The sequence below is a fragment of the Vombatus ursinus genome, unplaced genomic scaffold (assembly GCF_900497805.2).
Source record: "Vombatus ursinus unplaced genomic scaffold, bare-nosed wombat genome assembly UNPS02014804.1, whole genome shotgun sequence".
Classification (NCBI taxonomy): Eukaryota; Metazoa; Chordata; class Mammalia; order Diprotodontia; family Vombatidae; genus Vombatus; species Vombatus ursinus.
In genome coordinates this window covers 11,810,398-11,828,875 of record NW_020954582.1, presented here as the reverse complement: position 1 = coordinate 11,828,875, position 18,478 = coordinate 11,810,398, and the positions used below count along the sequence as shown (strand labels likewise).

The 18,478-nt window shown below is 42.1% G+C and overlaps 1 protein-coding gene across 2 annotated transcripts in view; it reads right to left on the bottom strand.

Moving 5' to 3' along the window:
* Positions 1-18,478, bottom strand: part of WDR78 (WD repeat domain 78) — a 59,302-nt gene that overhangs the window by 16,608 nt on the left and 24,216 nt on the right. For both annotated transcript variants that reach the window (XR_003570186.1, XM_027874098.1), the window contains exons 8-11: positions 15,776-15,970; positions 9,374-9,588; positions 7,214-7,300; positions 3,294-3,445 (exon numbers count right to left, since the gene is read on the bottom strand). Coding sequence is in view for 1 of the 2 variants with exons in the window: in XM_027874098.1 (XP_027729899.1) it covers positions 3,294-3,445; positions 7,214-7,300; positions 9,374-9,588; positions 15,776-15,970 (649 nt within the window). In the remaining variant the exon portion in view is untranslated. The remainder of the gene's footprint in view (positions 1-3,293; positions 3,446-7,213; positions 7,301-9,373; positions 9,589-15,775; positions 15,971-18,478) is intronic.

Genomic DNA, 18,478 nt, shown 5'->3' with positions numbered 1-18,478 from the left:
TCTGAAACCATTCCTATCAATTCTTATAGCACAAAAGTATTCTATCACATTTAAATAGCATAACTTATTCAGCCATTTCCCAATTGATGGGCACCCCCTCCGATTCCAATTCTTTGCTACCTCAGGAAGATCTGTAAGTATTTTTGAACAGTTTGTCTGTAGAGTTTATTTTGGTTAGGTTTGTTTTATTTAATCCCTCCTTTTTAACTGACCCTGTCCCCTTTCCCTCCTATTTTCCTGTAGAGTGAAATATATTTCTGTACCCATCTATGTGTATATATTCTTCCTTCTTTTAACCAGTTTAGGTGAGAGTGAGATTCAAGTGTCACCCATTCCTCCACACCTTTCTCCTTGTTTGTATCGATTTCTACTTATGCACCCCAATAGTGTGAGATGATTTCCCCTCATCTTCCTTTTCTTTCATCTAAGTGTTCTTCTTCACCTCCTTTTCTATTCTTGTTTTAAAATCATCAACACATGACAGAGCCTCTTGCAGACTTTCATTCTAATGAGATTCTCTCTATGACTCCTGATGATGACAGCTCAAAGGGGACACAGGTAGCATTTTCCCATATTCGAATATACACAATTTATCCTTGTTTAGTCCCTTACGACATAGTTTACTTTTTATTTTTTTTTCTTAGCTCCTATATTGCAACTTCAACATTTCTCTGAAGCTCTAATCTTTTCATTTGGTATGTTTGGAAGTCCTCTCTTTCATTAAACGTCCATTTTCTCCCTGTAGGTTTTTATTCAATTTTACTGAGTAAGTGATTATTCTTGACTATAAATCTATATCCTTTGCCTTCTAGATTACTGTATTCCAAGGTCTCTGCTTCTTTATAGGGGTGGCGGCTAGATCCTATGTAATCCTAATTGTGACTCCTTGGTATCTGAATTCTTTTTTTTCTTTTCCTGGTTGCTGGCAGTGTTTGACCTGGAAGCTCTGGACTTTGGCTACAATGTCCTTGGGAGTTTTAGTCTGGGGGTTTCTTTTGCAAGGTGACTGGTGGATTATTTCAAGTTCTACTTTGCCTCTGTTTCTCAAAGATCTAGGCAGTTTTCTTGTAAGATTTCTAGGCTCTTTATTTTGGTTGTAATTCTTTTTTCTTTTCTGTTTACCGGGTTGTTTGCTTTTGCTATGAGATACCTTATTTTTTTCCAGTTTTTTGATTTTATCTTAATATTTCTTGTTGTCTTCTATTTGGCCCATCACAATTTCAGGAAGTTTGCTGCCTGAGCAAGGCTTTGTACCTCCTGTGCCAGACGGTTAATCCCCTTTCCAATCCTTTCTTCTACAGCTTTCTTTTCCAGTTTTTCCTCTAGTGCTCTCATTCCATAAAAAGAAAAGAAAAACCAAAAACACATCTTAAAACTTTTAACAAATTCTTGCTCCATCTCTTCTAGGAACTACAGTTGAATTTCCAGTGATGCCTTGCTTTTCTTTGAAGTCATTCTCTTCTTCTGGGTCCTGAGCTTCCCTGTCACCATGACCACTCTTTATGGGGGGATTCGATTTTTTGTTTTTGTTTTCTCCTTCTTCCGGCCTGTTTCCTGACTTCGGACTTGATATAAATGGTGGATGCTGCACAGATCTTCCCTGGGCGAGTGCTTTGGTGCTTTCTTGGGGAAGTGGGTGTTGCAGTATTCCAGGCTCTCAGGGACAGTTCATGCTGGGCTTTCAGTGCTCCCAGAGCGGCCTGCTTCTGGGCAAAGTCTGATCACTGCCCCCTCTGTTCTGTACGCTCTTGACCTGGCTCGGGGTCTGCCTAACACTGGACTTCTACAGGACTCAGCCACTCAAGTAACAGAAGTACAGGCTTCTCTGGTCTGGGATTGCTGCCTGGTTAATCCTCTGCATGCTTCTGACTGGGCTAGAAGATGGAATTGAGACGCCCTACTTTTTTCCTGGGGTCATCTGAGTCGTTCTGCTACTGCTTGCTCCTTAACCATCTCCTCTCAGTAACAGCCCCATGCCCATGACTGCAATTACTCCTTACCCTGGATGTGCGCCCCTGGGCACAGAACCTCTCCTCAGGCTGTCCTGGACCTGTGGCCCAGAATGAGGTAATGGATGACAGAGTTGCCCAGTGGCACCTGTTACTGCGCTGGACATGAATTTAAGCCTCTCTATACTGGGTCTGGAACCCTCCTTGTCCTGGTACACAGTCACTGCCTGGGTGCTGGAGCGTTCCTCAGGGCTGTGCCCGGTCAGACCCCATTCCCAGTGCTCACAGACCTCTTTGTCTCTCTCCCTATGCTGGTCTGGCCTGGCTAAAATGACTCCTTACTACTTTTTGTTGAATTTTCTGATCAGAATTCAGCCTGGTTGATTTTCTAGATCTCTTTTGGAGAGTTTTCTTGTGGGGTTGGGTGGGGCATTTGCTGTATTTCTTTCAGAAGTTACTCCATCCCTTAGATTCCTTCCCTGAAATTACTTTTCATGTCTCACCCATAGAGCTTCTTACTCAAATGTAAGAGTATGTAACAAATTTATCAAATGTAACAAATCAAACAAACATATTCAAACCAATCAAATATAGCAAAATTTCCCCCAGTAAACCAACCACTCCTTCCAGTTCTCCTCCTCTTATATTCAAGGGTTTCTTGTTAACTCGGTTTTCCTTCTACTTCGAATTCTGCTATATGTAAAAATTAAAATCTTTGCAATTACAGGTATGTCAGGATTCTTGGTTGGGGGACTCAGGTCCGACTCGAAACATTTTAGTCTTGACTTAGAACTTTGATCTCTAGCTCTGGCAAAGGGCATTCAGACTCCTGGTCTAACAAAACCACCAGCCTAAGGCTGGTCAGTGAAGGCTCTGGGTTGGTTCCAAAAATCCACTGATGCTCAGTGAACTCCTCCGTGAACTCATGTGACTTTCTGACCTGTCTAGTAAGATTCTAGGGGGATCTCACCTTCTGATTCACTTCTTAATCACAGATTCATGATCTTTCACAGTGCCCCTTCACAATATCAACACTCTTTTTCCCAGATGCATTCAGATGAATAAGTCCATCAAGGCAGGAATTATCCTCAGTCCAGCCTTACCCGCCATCTAACTCAGCGAGATACCAACAGTGAGTGACACCTCCTGCCTTGTATTTCTTCAGCTTGGTGCTAAGAAGGTTCGGCAGAGTGAAACACAAAATGTGTATTACACGTCTGAAGGCCTCCATAGCCTGAGCGCATCCTTTAACTAGGACCGTAAGTGCAGCCTCACACATTTGGAAGAGGGTAGAGCAAACTTCGCCTGCTGTATAGACAAGAGTAAGCTCTTCCTGGATCTCACCTACTGTCCAGGACAGGAACTCTATTGTTGTTCTGCACATTGTAGATGGCGATGGTACCATTGTAAAACCCAACAGCCAGAAGATTCGGGGATCCTATAGAGAAATCCACAGACGTCACCCCATGGAGACTCGGATAAACACATTCTGGCCACTGAGCAAAAGAAAACAAGGCTGTGGTTAAGACAGTTATAGTCTCTTATCACTAAACTACTAGCTGAATTAAAAAAAAATTAATAGGTGAGCAATTGCTATAATTTTTTAAATCACATTTTTAAAAAAATTAACAAAAGTCTATTTTTCTTCTTCCTACCTTCCCATTCCATAAGAAAGAAAGAAACAGAGAGAGAAGGCAGAGAAAGAAAGAAAGAAAGAGAAAAAAGAAAGAAGAAAGAAGAAAGGAAGGAAGAGAAAGAAAGAAGGAAAGAAGGGAGAGGAAAAAGAAGGAGGAAGGAAGGTGAAGGGAAGAAGAAAGGGAGAAAGAAAGCAAAGAAAAGAAGAGATAAAGAGACAAAGAAAGAGGAAGGAAAAGAAATACAGACAGATAGACAGAAAGGGCAATTCCTTGTAACAAGTACAAATAGTTAGGCAAAACAAATCCCTTCATAGACCATGTTAAAAAAAAACAAAAAACAAATGAAATGACTCCTTCTGCACCCTGAATCCATGACCTCTCTGTTAGTAGGCAGATAGCATGCGTCATCAATGACCCTCTAGAATCATGAAGGTCATTATAGTGATCAGAGTTCTCACAACTTTCAAAGCTATTCTTTCAGCGTGTTGTTATTATATAATCTGTTCTTCTGATTCTGCTCATTTATTTTTCATCAATTTATACAAGTTTTCAAAATGGTTTGTTTTTAGAACATCAGTGTTACAGAATGAATGACTCTTCTGGTTATACTCACTTCACACAAGTCTTCCCACGTCTCTGAAATCATCTATTTCCTCCGTCTTACGGCACAAGAGCATTCCATTCCATTCATTAACCACAATTTGTCAAACCATTCTACTCATTTTTCTAAAGTTCTGAAAATGTCTTCCTCCTCATGTTATCAATGGTATGTTTTGAAAGAGACGTTCCATATGCATCTCAAACTCAACATGTCCAAAACAGAGCTCCCTCTTTCCCAGCCACACCCTCATAGCTTGTGTCCCAGCTTTTCTGAAATGAGAGTCGAGAGTTTGCCAGTCCTCGAAGACATGTGCTTGCCCCCATTATACCTTAACTACCCCTACCGATATCACAAACTTCCTATAAATCAAAGTGATAACCTTCCTATTGCAAGTCAACCTGTCAAAAAAGCATTTATTAAGCACCTACTATGTGCCAAACATTGGGGATACAAATGCAAAAGTGAAGAGATGATACCCTTGAGATGTTAGAGGAGACAACATGTACATATGGAGATAAAATCAATAAAAGATCCTTCGGGGAGACGTGAGGGGACCGAGCAGCTGAGCGATCAGCAAAGACTTCACGCAGAAGGTGAAGCTTTGGTTGAACCTTGAAGGAAAGTGGGGATTCCATGAAGTGGAGGTGAGGAGTGAGTGTGCTCCAGGGATGAGAGCTAGCCAGTAAAAAAGTACGGAGAAAAGAAAGGGGGGCTTCATGTCAAAGACGGGGTTTTAGTGAAATCATTGCATCCATTGGTAGACTGGCATGAAAGCTGCAAGCAGGAACAGGCATGATTTAGAAAGGACACACTGGCAAAGGGCCAGGTTTGCCTTATAAAGAAGAGCCGGAGTCATTCCAAGCACCTACTGCTCACCGTCCCTCCAACAACACACTCTGTCCCTCGACCAGCATTTTCCTCAGTTGTCTTCCATACCTGTGATGATCACCCGCCTCATCTCCACCTTTTGGCTTCCCTGGCTTCTTCTAGATCCAGATAAAATTCTGCCTTCCAGAAGAAGCCTGTACTGGCCCCCCTTATTGCTAGTGCCTTCCCTTGTTGATTATCACCAATTTTTACTGCGTCTACCTTGTTTGTAAATATTTATCTGCATGTGGTCTTCCCCATTAGACTGTGCCCTTCTTGAGGGCAGGGACTGTCTTTTACTTTTCTTTAAGGGATCCCCAGAGTTTAGCACAGTGTCTGGCACATAGGTAATGAATAAATGTTTGCCGAGTGACTGATATGAACGTCCTATCTATGATTCCTCTGATAAGAAGTAAATGCCACTTTCCTTCCCTATATGGAGGCTGTTTGCTAAGAGGCAAAAAGAAATTTGATGTCAAAAAGACTGATACCACCATTTTATTTTTATGCATTATATAAATAGATGCAGCAATAAATAAGTACATGGCAGATTTTAAAAGAGCAGCATAATTTCCCAAATGAAATGCAGCCTGATCTTTTCCTACTTAATTTTGGACTCAGCTCACTGGCCCTATGAAATGCCAGTCCTCAGGGTATGGACGGGTGTATTCACTTGCTAAGATCTGACCATCCAACTGTGATTATCAAAAACAGACATTATTCATCCATTTGGTTTTTCCTGTGTGGATGGTTAGGACAATACTTTGGAGTGCTTGTAGATCTCCCTGAAGAGATCCTGTGGGGCTTCGTGTGATCAGAACACTGTCATCCTTAAACAGGAGGGCCTGGAGGGCCTCACCATCTCTTAAGAATCCTTTTGCCTTGTATATCCTGTAATATACACTTTCTTAACCCAAGGTCTGTGAACTCTTTCTTTTAAATAAGTATTTTTGTAACTTTTAATATTTTGGTAACTATATTTCATCATTATTGCATAATAACAGCAAGGGGAAAAAGGGAGTAAGCATTTCTACAGTGCCTACTATGTGCCAGGCACTGGGCTAAGCACTTTATAAATATTATCTCATTTGATCTTTACAACCACCCTGGGAGGGAGGTGCTGTTATTATCCCCAACTTGTAGTTGAGGAAACTGAGGCAGATGGAGGTTGACTGACTTGCCCAGAGTGTGACAGGATCCTAGATTTAGTGGCAGAAGAGACCTTAGAAGCCACTGCATGCAGCTCCCTCATTTTACAGGTGAGAAAACCAGGAAGCCAATCTCCTTGCCCAGGGTCACACAGATAGTAACAGTCTGAGGCTGGATTTGAACTCAGGTCCTCCTGACTATAGCCCTAGCACTCTGTGCTCTATGGGGCCACCTAACTACCTCTTGTGTTACGGCCTTACATGCCTCACAGCACTATTAGGTTCCCAAAATTCCTGACTTCTCTTACATCATATATCTTCACAATAACCCTGGTACGGAGGTGTCATTGCTATCCCCTCCTTGCAGATGAGGAAACAGAGGGATAAATGGTTTGTCACACAGCTAAAAATCCTGATCAAATGATGCATTGGCCAGGGCTCAGTGGGAAGGAATTGCGGTTCTTCCCTTCCAAATCCCAGGATGCTTTTTTTTTTTTTTTTGCTTTTTGGTGAGGTAATCGGGGTTAAGTGACTTGCCCAGGATCACACAGCTAGTAGGCGTCAAGTGTTTGAGGCCACATTTGAACTCAGGTCCTCCTGACTCCAAGGCCAGAGCTCTATCCACTGCGCCACCTAGCTGCCCCTCCCAGGACAGTTTTTTGACAAATTCAGTAAACCTAAAATCATCTGATCTACTTCATTGCTAAGCAGCCACACCAAAAGGATAAGTGAGTCAGGGTGGGAAGACTAGAAAACAAGACACCCAGAGCAACCCAAGCGCAAAAGAAACAGGACTTTCGATGGCTTCATTTGACTTCCCACAATTAGCACAGATTAGCAGAAATAAACAATATACTTTTCAAAAAATAATAAATGTGCTGCGATTATTAGGGATTCGACCCACAGAAAATCCATACAGGGAAGTCTCCATTGGTAACCTCCTAGTTACAGGAATGATGTCAACTTTTAATAAAGCAAATAAAAAAATTTTCCTCTTGCTTGTGGTCTTACCATTGGATTCTTTAGTGACCAGCAGCAGGCCAGTCCTCTCTTCTGCTCTCTGAAGCCAAACTGGCCATAACCAACAGCCAACAGGTCCTGAAAAACAGAAGGAAAGATTGCAAATCAAGACGCAGCTGGCACAGAAATAAGGCCAAATGCATTACTCTTCTAAAGAGTTGTTCTGACAGCTGCATTGGCTTAAGCCATGGCACATCAGACTTTTTCAGATGCCTTAAAGATAGCAGCAGAAGGGCTTGTAAGCATAACAAAATTATTTATAGCATAAATTGAAAATCATTTAATAAAAGTTGTAAGTCACTTAAAGAAATAGACATAGAACATGCCTAGAACATTTGTATATACTAGTCATACCCCTCCCCCTACCCATGAGTACACACTCTCTGACATTTGCATATTCAAACTCTCAATTTCATAATGATTCATCATTTCCATTTGAAAATCTAAGAACTGAATTTGAACAGATTTAAAATGTGACTAGGGCCTTGTTAGATATCAGAGATGGCATACAAAAAATGTTTCTTGCAGCACAAATCCATATAAATTACGTAGAAAGGAGATCTAATTGAAGTATTCACATTTGTTACACAAGTTTCAACACAGATGATCAGTTTCTAAATTATAATAACCGTAATAAAAGATTCTGGAGGCATAAAACACCTTATTATGTAACAATTTAAAAATAAGACAGCTGTTTTGGGGGGCTGTCTGCTCCCCTACTCCCTGTACCGTGGGAACGTTGGAGAGAGAACTAATTAGGTCAATGGGCTGCCATGACACAAAACATTTTGGAGACTTCTGTTCTGAAAGGACCTGACCAGGCATACAAGAAAATTCATCTCTTTGCTTTAGAAGGAGGGTCTTTCATCTTTTTGTGGGCAGTAGTCCAGGGAAACCTAAGGTGGATCCCTTCTCAGAATCATGGTTTTAAATGCATAAAACCAAGACAAAGAAAAGCAATTATATTAAACTACAATCATCAAAATATTTTTTAAAAAAATTACCGGAGCCCAGGCTAGAAACCCTTCAAGAACAGAACTAAAGTGTTATCACCCTGCTCTCCTACCTAGTTCATTCATCAGACTTGACTTAACATGGTTTTTGGACTCTTCTAAAAAATAAAATCTATTTTCAAAGGATAGAAATTTGCCCCTGTTGAGGCTATTCAGAGTAACCTCAATGTGCTAGTTCATCTATAATTCGTAAGCATTAATCAAGCTTTTACTGTGTGTGGCAGCGAGAATATAAAGAGAAAAATGAAATACTTGTCCTCAAGTGGCTTATATTCTACAGGAGGGGAAACCAAATGTAAAAATCTAAGTAAGTAAAGATATGTGAACAGTAAACATGCTGAAGGGGACGCTAGAGACTGGGGAGAGTGGAGCCAGGAAGGCCTCATATACATAGTGAGCAGAGCTTGAGATGAGCTTCTGGGAAGGCAGGGATTCTAAAGACAGGAAGGATATTTCAAACACCACAGACAATCTGAGCAAAGACCCAGAGATGGGAAATGAAATGTGTCAAGAAAAGCACATAATTATTTTGGCTGGGCCACCGATTACATGAAGGGAAAGAGTTCTCAAAAAGGCTTTGGGCTTTTTTTTTCTTTTTGGAATGTGAGTAAGGGAAGCATTGTTGGAATAAGTGTATTGCCTTCCAAGGGAACTAATCTGAAGGTGGGGACACTCAAATCATTTGGAGGGATAAGTGCTAGTATAGTTCTTAAAAATAATCTTATTGCTTTACTTGGTATAATCTGAGAAGGTAAAATGGAGCCTAATTGAACCAACTTTCTGGTATCCTTCCTGAATGGTGACTAATATTCAAATTAAAGTATAGAAAGTCCGGAGTATCTGTTACAGAAAGGGGGGGCAGCTCCTACAGTCGGATTGTCCAATTCACCCGGAACAACCATGGTCACTATCAACAGAAGCGTGAGCACCTGGACAGTGCCCAAGCAGCGCCTGCCTCAAACCCTTCTTAGGAAAACGCTGCTGGGAATGGACACACGTCCCCGTTTTCATGGGGTTCTAGCTTCCTGACCCTGGGGATTTGCCAGTCTTCCTTCCTGCTCAAGGCTGGAGGCCAAGAATGCCTGATTTGAACCCCTGCATCCTGGAGATGATTTCCAAAGACAATCTGCTAACGTACCGGGTTTGCTTTATTCCAGGCCATGCTGCTCACATTGTGTCCTTTTGTGAGGTCACAAGAAAACGACCACAGTCGTTCTAGATTGGGTGGGATGGGTTCTTCCGAAGCCTCCACTGACTCCTCTTCCGTAGCTTCTGTATCTTCGTCATCCTCGCTCTGCTTAACTTTTTGCACTTGGGGATGATTCTCCTCTTCTGTTTCTGCTTCTTCCTTGCCTAAGGCACAGCCAAAAGAATTTTTTTTTTGGCAGGGTAAACAACTAAGTCTTAGGTTTATTGTTTTGACAATCATATAATGGCCAGATTGGAAGATGAAAAAGAATACAAGATCTATACTATTTTGGGCCATTAAAAAAGCATTTGATTCAGTAGAGTAAAATTCTACCCCCTTCACAAAGTAGCTCCCAGGCATATTTCAAAAGTAGACAAGATTTCCTTAAAGATAGAACAGAGATTAACATTTTTCAATGACCTTTTGATCATTAATATCAAGTAAAGAATACTACAGGGAGTCACAGATTACCACATTCATTTGCCAATATGGAGGTGACTCAGTGTAGAATCCAAGTTAAAGAGGGATTTCCTATAGATTATTTCAAGTCAGTGTCCCAACTCCCTTCCCCACTCCCAGCTTCGGGAACAGATCAAAGGGTTTTTTAGGTCACTGAGAGGTGGGGGAGTAGGTACACTGTACTGTCACTCTCTCACCAATCTCCTCCCTGGGGCCAAAGGTTCTCATCCACAACCCTCTCTCCCTACTGTGAATGCCTTCTTGGGTAGCCTATAATAACCAACAGCACTTCTATAGGACATCTTACTGTTTTCAAGTCCCCCACCTCCCACCCCAGTTATCTCTCTTGATTATCTATCTCGATCATCAGAAGTGCTCCAGGAGGTAAGCAAGGCTGAGATTATTATCTTCAGCTAAAAGAATTTTTAAAAATAGATGTATGTATACATACATACATACATCTATATCTACATGTGTTACATACATGCATACATAAACATGTACATATATATTAAATGGGGTTGCCAAAACCCAACACTGTGTCAAATACCGTCCACAAATGAGAAGCAGCTCTTTTACTGACTCAAACAAGGTCATCTTACAAAGCTGCCATGAAAGAATAAGTAGTTGGATAGAACTAACCAAAAAACACTTATTTAATGTGGGAATTTTTGTTCCCTCCTCCTGAAATACAGCTTGGATAAAGAATGCTTCCTGAAAACACGGCTGGTGTGTGTTATCCCTACCCTGTAATTAACTCAATTAAGCGAGCTTAAACATCAAAGTCGCTGCTTAGACACCTGGAACTCTACCTAAATTCAATAGGGTCTCCTTTAAGAGACAGCAAAAGCTGTTTCTATTGCTAAAATATCATTTCACTTGTTAGGTTTCCAAGTAGGACAAAAAAGACTAACCACAAACTGGCAAATGTTTATATTTCATTAAAATGTGCCAGTTTGTGTAGAAAATGCCAAATGAGGCAGTGAATATGTAAGCTGCTCAGGGGCATCCATTACACAACGAACAAGAATCACTCTTTCCCATGGTCGTTTTGGAGACTTAGCAAGTTTCTAAAGGGGTTCTCCTGGGTCAGGCCACCAGGAGGTCGGTACTCTTGGCAGCAAATCGGAACAATGAAGCAAGAGCCAATTGGGTAGGAAATTCAGAAAACTGAAGAACAGGGCAGGAGCCAGCAGATTTGAGTGGTAGAGGAGACTGGACAGTAAGACTTCAAGGAGGTAAGGTCAGCTACGGCTAGTAACGGAAGACTTGCGATGCAAATGCTGGAGGAAGAGGGTGGCCTAGTGGGGCAAGCATCAGCAGGTGGGAGATGCTGGCCTCTCCTTACCTTCACCTCTACTAGACATAGCTCCCTCCCCCTGCCAGGCATGGATGGCATCTATTCTCTCATTAATATGGTTCTATGACTTATCACCTTTATTTAATAACAGATTATACTATCTGTTCTACATTTCAAAAGCAAGTTAAGCTTTTTTTTTTTTTTACACTTTTTTTCCTCAGCAACTAGATGACACAATGGATAGAGCAGTGGACTTGGGAGTTAGGAAGACCTGAGCTCAAGGCAGGCCTCAGACACTAGCTTTGTGACCTTGGCCAAGTCACTTAACCTCAGTTCCTTATCTGTAAGATGGGAATAATGATAGCACCTACCTCCCAAGGTGGTGAGGCTCAAATGGGATAAGAGATGCACAGTGCTTGTCAAAGCTTAAAGATCTATGTATGTGTGCGTGTGTATCTTTATATATGTGGGTATGTATATAACATATATGTATGTATATGCACATATATGTACGTGTATATATATTATATACATAATATAAATGAAAAACATCTTATACGTGCTAGTTAGCTATTCTCACGACCTCCTAAAACTTAAGGTTTTTTTACCTATATGGATGTCTCAACTGATTATTTTTCCTGTGAATCAGCATCTCTCAAGAGAAAAAAAAAAGTGGGGGTGGGGAGCAGTGTCTACCACTGAGGACCTAAAAGTCTCCATTTTAAAAATTCTGTTCATTTAATATGCCTTCCCAAAGTCTGGCCTTTAGAGATATTACCAGGGAAAATAAATATGACCGTATCCTTCATTCAAACATCTTACGACACATCACACAATACCGAAAGATAACGGAGAAGGCCACTTGAGGGAATTAGAAGGTTATATAAATATAAGTTACCTAACTATCCTATAATTACAATGTTATATATAATTCTAACCCAAAAATCTTTTTTCTTCTTCCCTCTAACAATAAGAAGAAGATCTTGTATTTATATAGCACTTCAAAGTTTGCAAAGCAGCTTCACAGCATCATCCTAATCTGTCCTTTGATCTTACATGTTTCTTGACTGATCTTCACAACCGCCCCGCTGGCAAGGACTACAGGCGCTGTTCTCCCCGTTCTACAGAAGACAACACCAGAGACTTGGGTCCCACAACTGGTAAGTGTCAGAGGCAGGATTTGAATCTTATCGAACTCCAAGTGACCCATTTCTGCCCCAAGGCCACGCTGCCGCCTCTCCTCGAGTCCCAATCTTCTCTCTTCTCTCTCCCTTTCCAGGCCAGTGCTTGCATTCCCCAGCAAGCACCTGTGGGTGTGGACTAGCCACATCTTAGAGCTGGCTCCTGTTCTTCCCTAGCAGGAAATGCATCATCCCACCTCGGACCCCTGCTACTTGTGGGCCCTTGACTGAGCCAGGCCCTTCCCCTCCTCCCTGGGCCTCACTGTTCTCATCTCTACAGTGGAGAGTTTGATCTAGATGGCCTCAGAAGCCCCTTCCAGCCCTAGGTCAGGGTCCTTCAAGCCCTGTCCCTCCTTACCCACCTTCAGGTGGTTTGCAAGGCACTGTCTATGTTTGAAGGATCTCATGTGATTTTCTCAACTACACGACTGCAACATGGTCAGGGCAGGGCACTAGTCAGCGGCAATGCTGAGACAGGAACTCCTAAAAGAAGCTGTCCCTCCCTGTCGCCTCCATTTCCTCTCTTTTCATCCACTTCCCAGCCCTTCTGCCCTGGCTTCTGACCTCATCATTCCACTGCTGAGGCCAGATTTGAACTCAGGTCTTCTTGACTCGAGGTCCAGCGCCCGACCCACTGCACCACCAGCCATCCCCTTTGCCTCCTCTCTCTTCCTGCTACAGCCCACCTACGAGGTGTGGTTCTAACTACCATGTTCTGACTTCCAACGTCCTCAGTCAGTGTACACACTCCCATCAGATTTTGGGAACAAAGATAGAAAATGTCACCCTCTAAAACTGAAGCAAATGTCAACACAAAATGCAACAGATGAAAACAAGAACCCACTTTATGAAATCACTTATAAGTGGGTCAAATAAGACCGAGGTCTTCTCCTAAATCTCATTAAGTAAAAAGTGTTTCCCAAAATCCCAATCAGGGTGACACTCACCCAAAATGCAAAAAGAATAAAATAATCTGCAATTAATTAGTTGAAACAAGTGGGGTGGCACACTCTCCCCCCTTCCAATCATCATCCCTCTGACTACCTAGTCAGACATGCCTCTCTTACCATCACTTCCCTCAATGTTTTGTCTTCCCTAATTAAAGTGTAAGCTCTTTGAGGGTAGGAACTATCTCACTTGCTCGTATTTATATCATATATATGTGTGTGTGTGTATATATATATATACATATATATATATATATATATATGCATATAGCTCAGCACAAGGCCTGGCACATAGCAAGCACTTAATAAATGCTTTTGTCCATTACTTTTTAACCATATAGTGGAAGGAACACTGGATTTTGAGTCAAAGGCCCTGGATTCAAGTTATGACTGCCATCTAACTATCTCTGTGACCATGGGCAAGTTGCTTAGCTACTCTTGCCCTTAGTTTCCTCACATGTAAAATAAGGGTATTGGATTAGATGAACATGGAGATCTCTCCCAGGTCTAAATCTGTGAGCCCATGGCCAAGGCAATATTATATATTTGTAGTTGGTCTGGAGTCTAGGAAAAAAAAATAAAAGGCAAGGGTTAGAAATCATCCCTGTGTGTTATAACAATGATTTCAAACCCAAATCTAGTTGTTTCACATTGACGTCACCAACCTCTCTGGAGGACTGATACCTGAATCTTTGTTTTTATTCCAAAAAGATGGGCCAAGCCAGTCATACTTTTGGACAGAGCTGCCTGAGGTCTCCTTGATGCCCAGGCCTGGAGATAGCGTTTAGCCACAACTGACTTTGTCATTCAGTCATCTGAATGCTCTGCTCAGCCTGGAGGGAACGGTCTAGCCAGGAAACCAGGGCCAGCTCTCCTACTGGTGGCCAGAAATCTCTCCTTATCTGGGACAACCTCATTTTCAAGGAAAGCAAGTGTACTTTTGACTAATCTTTGTAAAAAGACTACCCTTTGTCAGACATTTTGCTATTTCTTGGTTTGGAAAAGAGGGTCATGGTATATATGTTTCCCATCATACATTTTGCAATTTGGCCTCTTGAATGGACTAATTAGAAGAAGAGCCAGAAGGGACCTTGGAGGCATTTAGTCCAACACCCCCATTTTACAACTGAAGAAACTGAGGCTTAGGGAGATAACATGACCTGACCCAGGTCATGCCATCAGTATTATGTGTCAGAGGGAGGATCTGAATGTGGGAGTCTAGAGTCACTGCTTTCTCCGCCATAACTGTATCATGCTTCCCATTGTAAATCCTAGTACCCTAGTACTGTGGCTGTCATTCCCATAATACCAGGAGTCACCAGTACTTGGTTTATTTTTTGTTTTGTGAGTCAATCAATCCCACTGGGCCTGATCACCCACGGGGGAAATCACGAAATTAAGTTTCTGACCTTGCAAAAATTGTGGATCCAAACACTTGTGACTACATCCTGCTCAGTGGAGCTCAGAATGCCTCGCCCACCAACCTGCCTCTCTGACGCCATTTTTGTTTTCAGGTGTGCTTTTCATTACTTGTACGCATTCCAATTCTGGGCTGCTCATTTGACTTTGTATTCCTTAATCCAACCTAACTGCCAGCTTCCAGGCAATTTTTCTGGGTCTGACTCCCTTCTGAGCTTGCCCCCAACCCCTACACCAAACCCTACAGTACCAGGCTTACATTGGTTCTTCAAATCCTGGCTTTGAGTCCTGGCTTCATGAGCCACTGATGTCCTTCATCTAGTACTAAGCGCTCTATAAATCCTCCTTGCCCCTGTTAGAATGTGAGCTCCTTGAGGGCAGGCACTGTCTTGTGGTCCTTCTCTGTAACCCCAGTGCTTGGCTCAGTGGCTGGTGCTTAATCAATCCGTGTTCTTTTTAACAGGATTCAAGGTTAGGGTATGGGTCAGACTGAGTGTTCACTGAGTGTGTACTCCAAAGAGTGCAGCTCTATGATTTTATAAATACAATTATCCCTTCCAAGTCTTCCCCCATCACAGTTTCGATATATTGCAGGTCAGTATAAGAAATTAAATGGGAATTTTGGGGAGTTTTCTGGAATCCGTAGATGATATGCAAAGGCCAGCAGACAACATAGAGCCTATGACCAAATACTTAACCCAAATTTTGTAATAAAGAACTATAAACACCCCATAAAAGAAAAAAGATTCAGACTTCTTTGGTGTGAAGGGAAGGCCAAAAAAATTTTATGTGGATTTTCCAGATAGCCAGAGTTCCACACCCCTAACCCCCACAATGTGGAAAGGATAATTATACTATTAAAATTACACAGTTAAATTAAACAATTAAAATTTGCTGGTCAAGGTGTTCATCTTTAGAAATTGAAGTTTTAAGTTTTATGAATCTTAACAGACTTTCGGGACACTGGGTAAGTAGGGTCCCCATATCAAAGAAAATACATTTTTTCCTGCAGGAATAAAACATAATTATCTATTTTAAAAAATACCTTCTAGGATAGGAAGCTGTCGATAAGCTGCAAGTTTCGGTTGAAATATATTTTCCATGAGAACCCTCTCCATGAAAAATAAATCCTGTTGAAATTTTTCCGACTTCAATATCAACTCTGAATGATCTTCTTCTTCCTCATGAATTTTAGCCATAATGATGCTTTCGACATCAATTGTGGAACTGTTTTCACTCGCTGTAAAACACCAAGACAGACAGTATGAAACAGGTGCTTAATGAAAAATTAGCCACAGGATATCATTTAGATTCAGTGAATGCTTTTTTTCTGCTTTCAGGATGGCGGGTGGTGGAGGCAAGGGGACCCTCCTGCGGTTCCTAAAATTCCGTGAATTTTCATCTCCTTTTCATTTCTTAAGAGCTACGGGTAATATGGAATGTGTATGACAGCGCAGTAGATGAATTTATTCTTTTACTGATAGAGCAGTCTCTCAGAAGGTCATACAGGCAGAGATTGCTTTACGGAAAGATCAGTGAGAGAATCTTTCCTGTTAATCAATCCAACAAGCTGGTCTGGCTGTGGTGCACGTGTGACGAAGCGCTCAGGCTGACCGCCAGTCATGTCTTAAGCCTTTACTTATTGCTCTTCAGTCATGGCCAACTCTCCGTGACCCCATTTGAGGTTTTATTGGCAGAGATCCTGGAGTAATTTGACATTTCCTTCTCCAGCTCAAAACAGATGAGGAAACTGAGGCAAACAGGCTTAAGTGACTTGCCCAGCGTCCCACAGCTAGGAAATGTGAGAGTCCAGATTTGAACTCAGGAAGATGCCTGAGAAAAGGCCTTCAGATGTGGCAATTAAGAGATCACTGTTAACTTGGGGGGGGGGGCAGTTAGATGGCACAGTGGATAGAACGCCTGTTTCCTCTTCCTGAGTTCAAATCTGGCCTCAGACGCTTACTAGCTGTGTGACCCTGGGCAAGTCACTTAACCCTATTTAAGTCAGGTAAAAGCTGCAGTTGAATGATGAGGTCAGAAAACAGGGCAAAAGGGCTGAGAAGTAGATGAGAAGAGAGGAAATGGAGGCGACAGGTATAGAGAGCTTCTTCTAGGAGTTTGGCTGTGTAAGGGAAGAAAGATACAGGGCAAAAGATTACGGGGATGCTGCCATCCGTTGGTCTAGGGAAGGTTTTGTTCAAGACAAAAATCCCCCACTCCTATTTTACATGTTAGCAGCAGTGGCGGCAACAATGGCCCCTGAAATACCGCTGCCAAGCCGGGATAATATCTTTCTTAGCGGGCTTTGGTGGTGCCTAAAGGAAAATCAGCCAAAAGAAATATCCTGGGAAGAAACAATAAATTTAATAAGGACATTGTAATAGATGCCTCTGTGTGCAAAGGTCAAGTTGGCCTTCTTGCAAAAGCGACTCGAATTCTTCTGTCGCCACTAACACGCCCAAGTTAGGTGATTCGATAATTAACACATAATAATAATTATAAATAATTAACAGGTTTTGTCAGGAGACTGGGACATTGCAATAATCTACCTCAGTGCTATTGCTTACACCATCCCCTTTGCCTTAGATATTTCCTTTTCTCTTTCAAAAAAAAAATCCTGCAAAGACTTACATTAACTGATACAAAGTGAAACGAGTAGTACCAGGAGAACACTGAATACAGTAAGGGCAATACTGTATGATGATCAACTGTGAAGGACTTAGCTATTCTCAGCAATGCAATGATCTAAGATAATTCCAAAGGACTCATGATGAAAAACACTATTCATCTCCAGAAAAAGAACTGATAGAGTCTAAATGCAAATAGAAGCATACCATTTTTCACTTTCTCCATTTTTCCCATGTGTTTTTTTTTTGGTCTATGTTTTCTTTCACAACACGACTAATATGGAAATATGTTTTGCATGACTGCACATGTATCACCTGTAGAGAGGGGGGAGGGGAAGGAAAGAATTTGGAACTCAAATTTTTAAAAAACGAATGTTAAGGAAGCAAGCTGGGAAGATGGTGGGAAAGACAGACTCTCTAAAATTCTCCTACAAACAAGATAAAATATCACCTCAAAGTGAACTTGGAGCCCCAGAAATAATTAAAAGTTGGGGTAAAGCAGTTGTCCTCCTAAGACAATTTGGGAGGACCTTAGGATCTGACTTCCTGGGAGAAAGGTTTGGCCCACCTGAAGTGCAAACATCTCCAAGCAGACACTCCTGAATCAACAAACAGTAAGTCTTGGGGCAGCTGAGTTTCCCTTGGTTTCAGGAACTTACTCATCATGGACAGTGTGGGGGCTGGACATCCGGGTAGGGAAGATAGAAGGCCCCTCAGCTATTGCTGGATGCCAAGCCCAGCTGTGCTGACCAGACATGTGCCAGGCTGGGGCTATGGGTGAAGAGGAAGGAGCACATACCCGATGAGTAAAGCAGCAGAGGACTTTGTGGACTTTGCTGGCTGCGGGCCCTTACAAGACTGTAGAGTCCTTGGTTTGGGTTCCAGGGCAGAGGGGCAAGCTGAAGTGTGCAGCTGAGGGAAGGACTGGAGCAAGAGTGTTTGCGGTGGCCAGTGTAACTGGAGGGCCTAGTCCTGGCTCAGGGGCAGAGAGGAGTGCCTGAGGTTACGCCCCCAGATGCAGCTCAGAAAATAATACAAAAAACCTGAAGCCTGAGGCATCACTCTCTGCCCCCCCCCACCCCTGCCACCACCACTACCACCACCTTGGAACTAGAACCTGG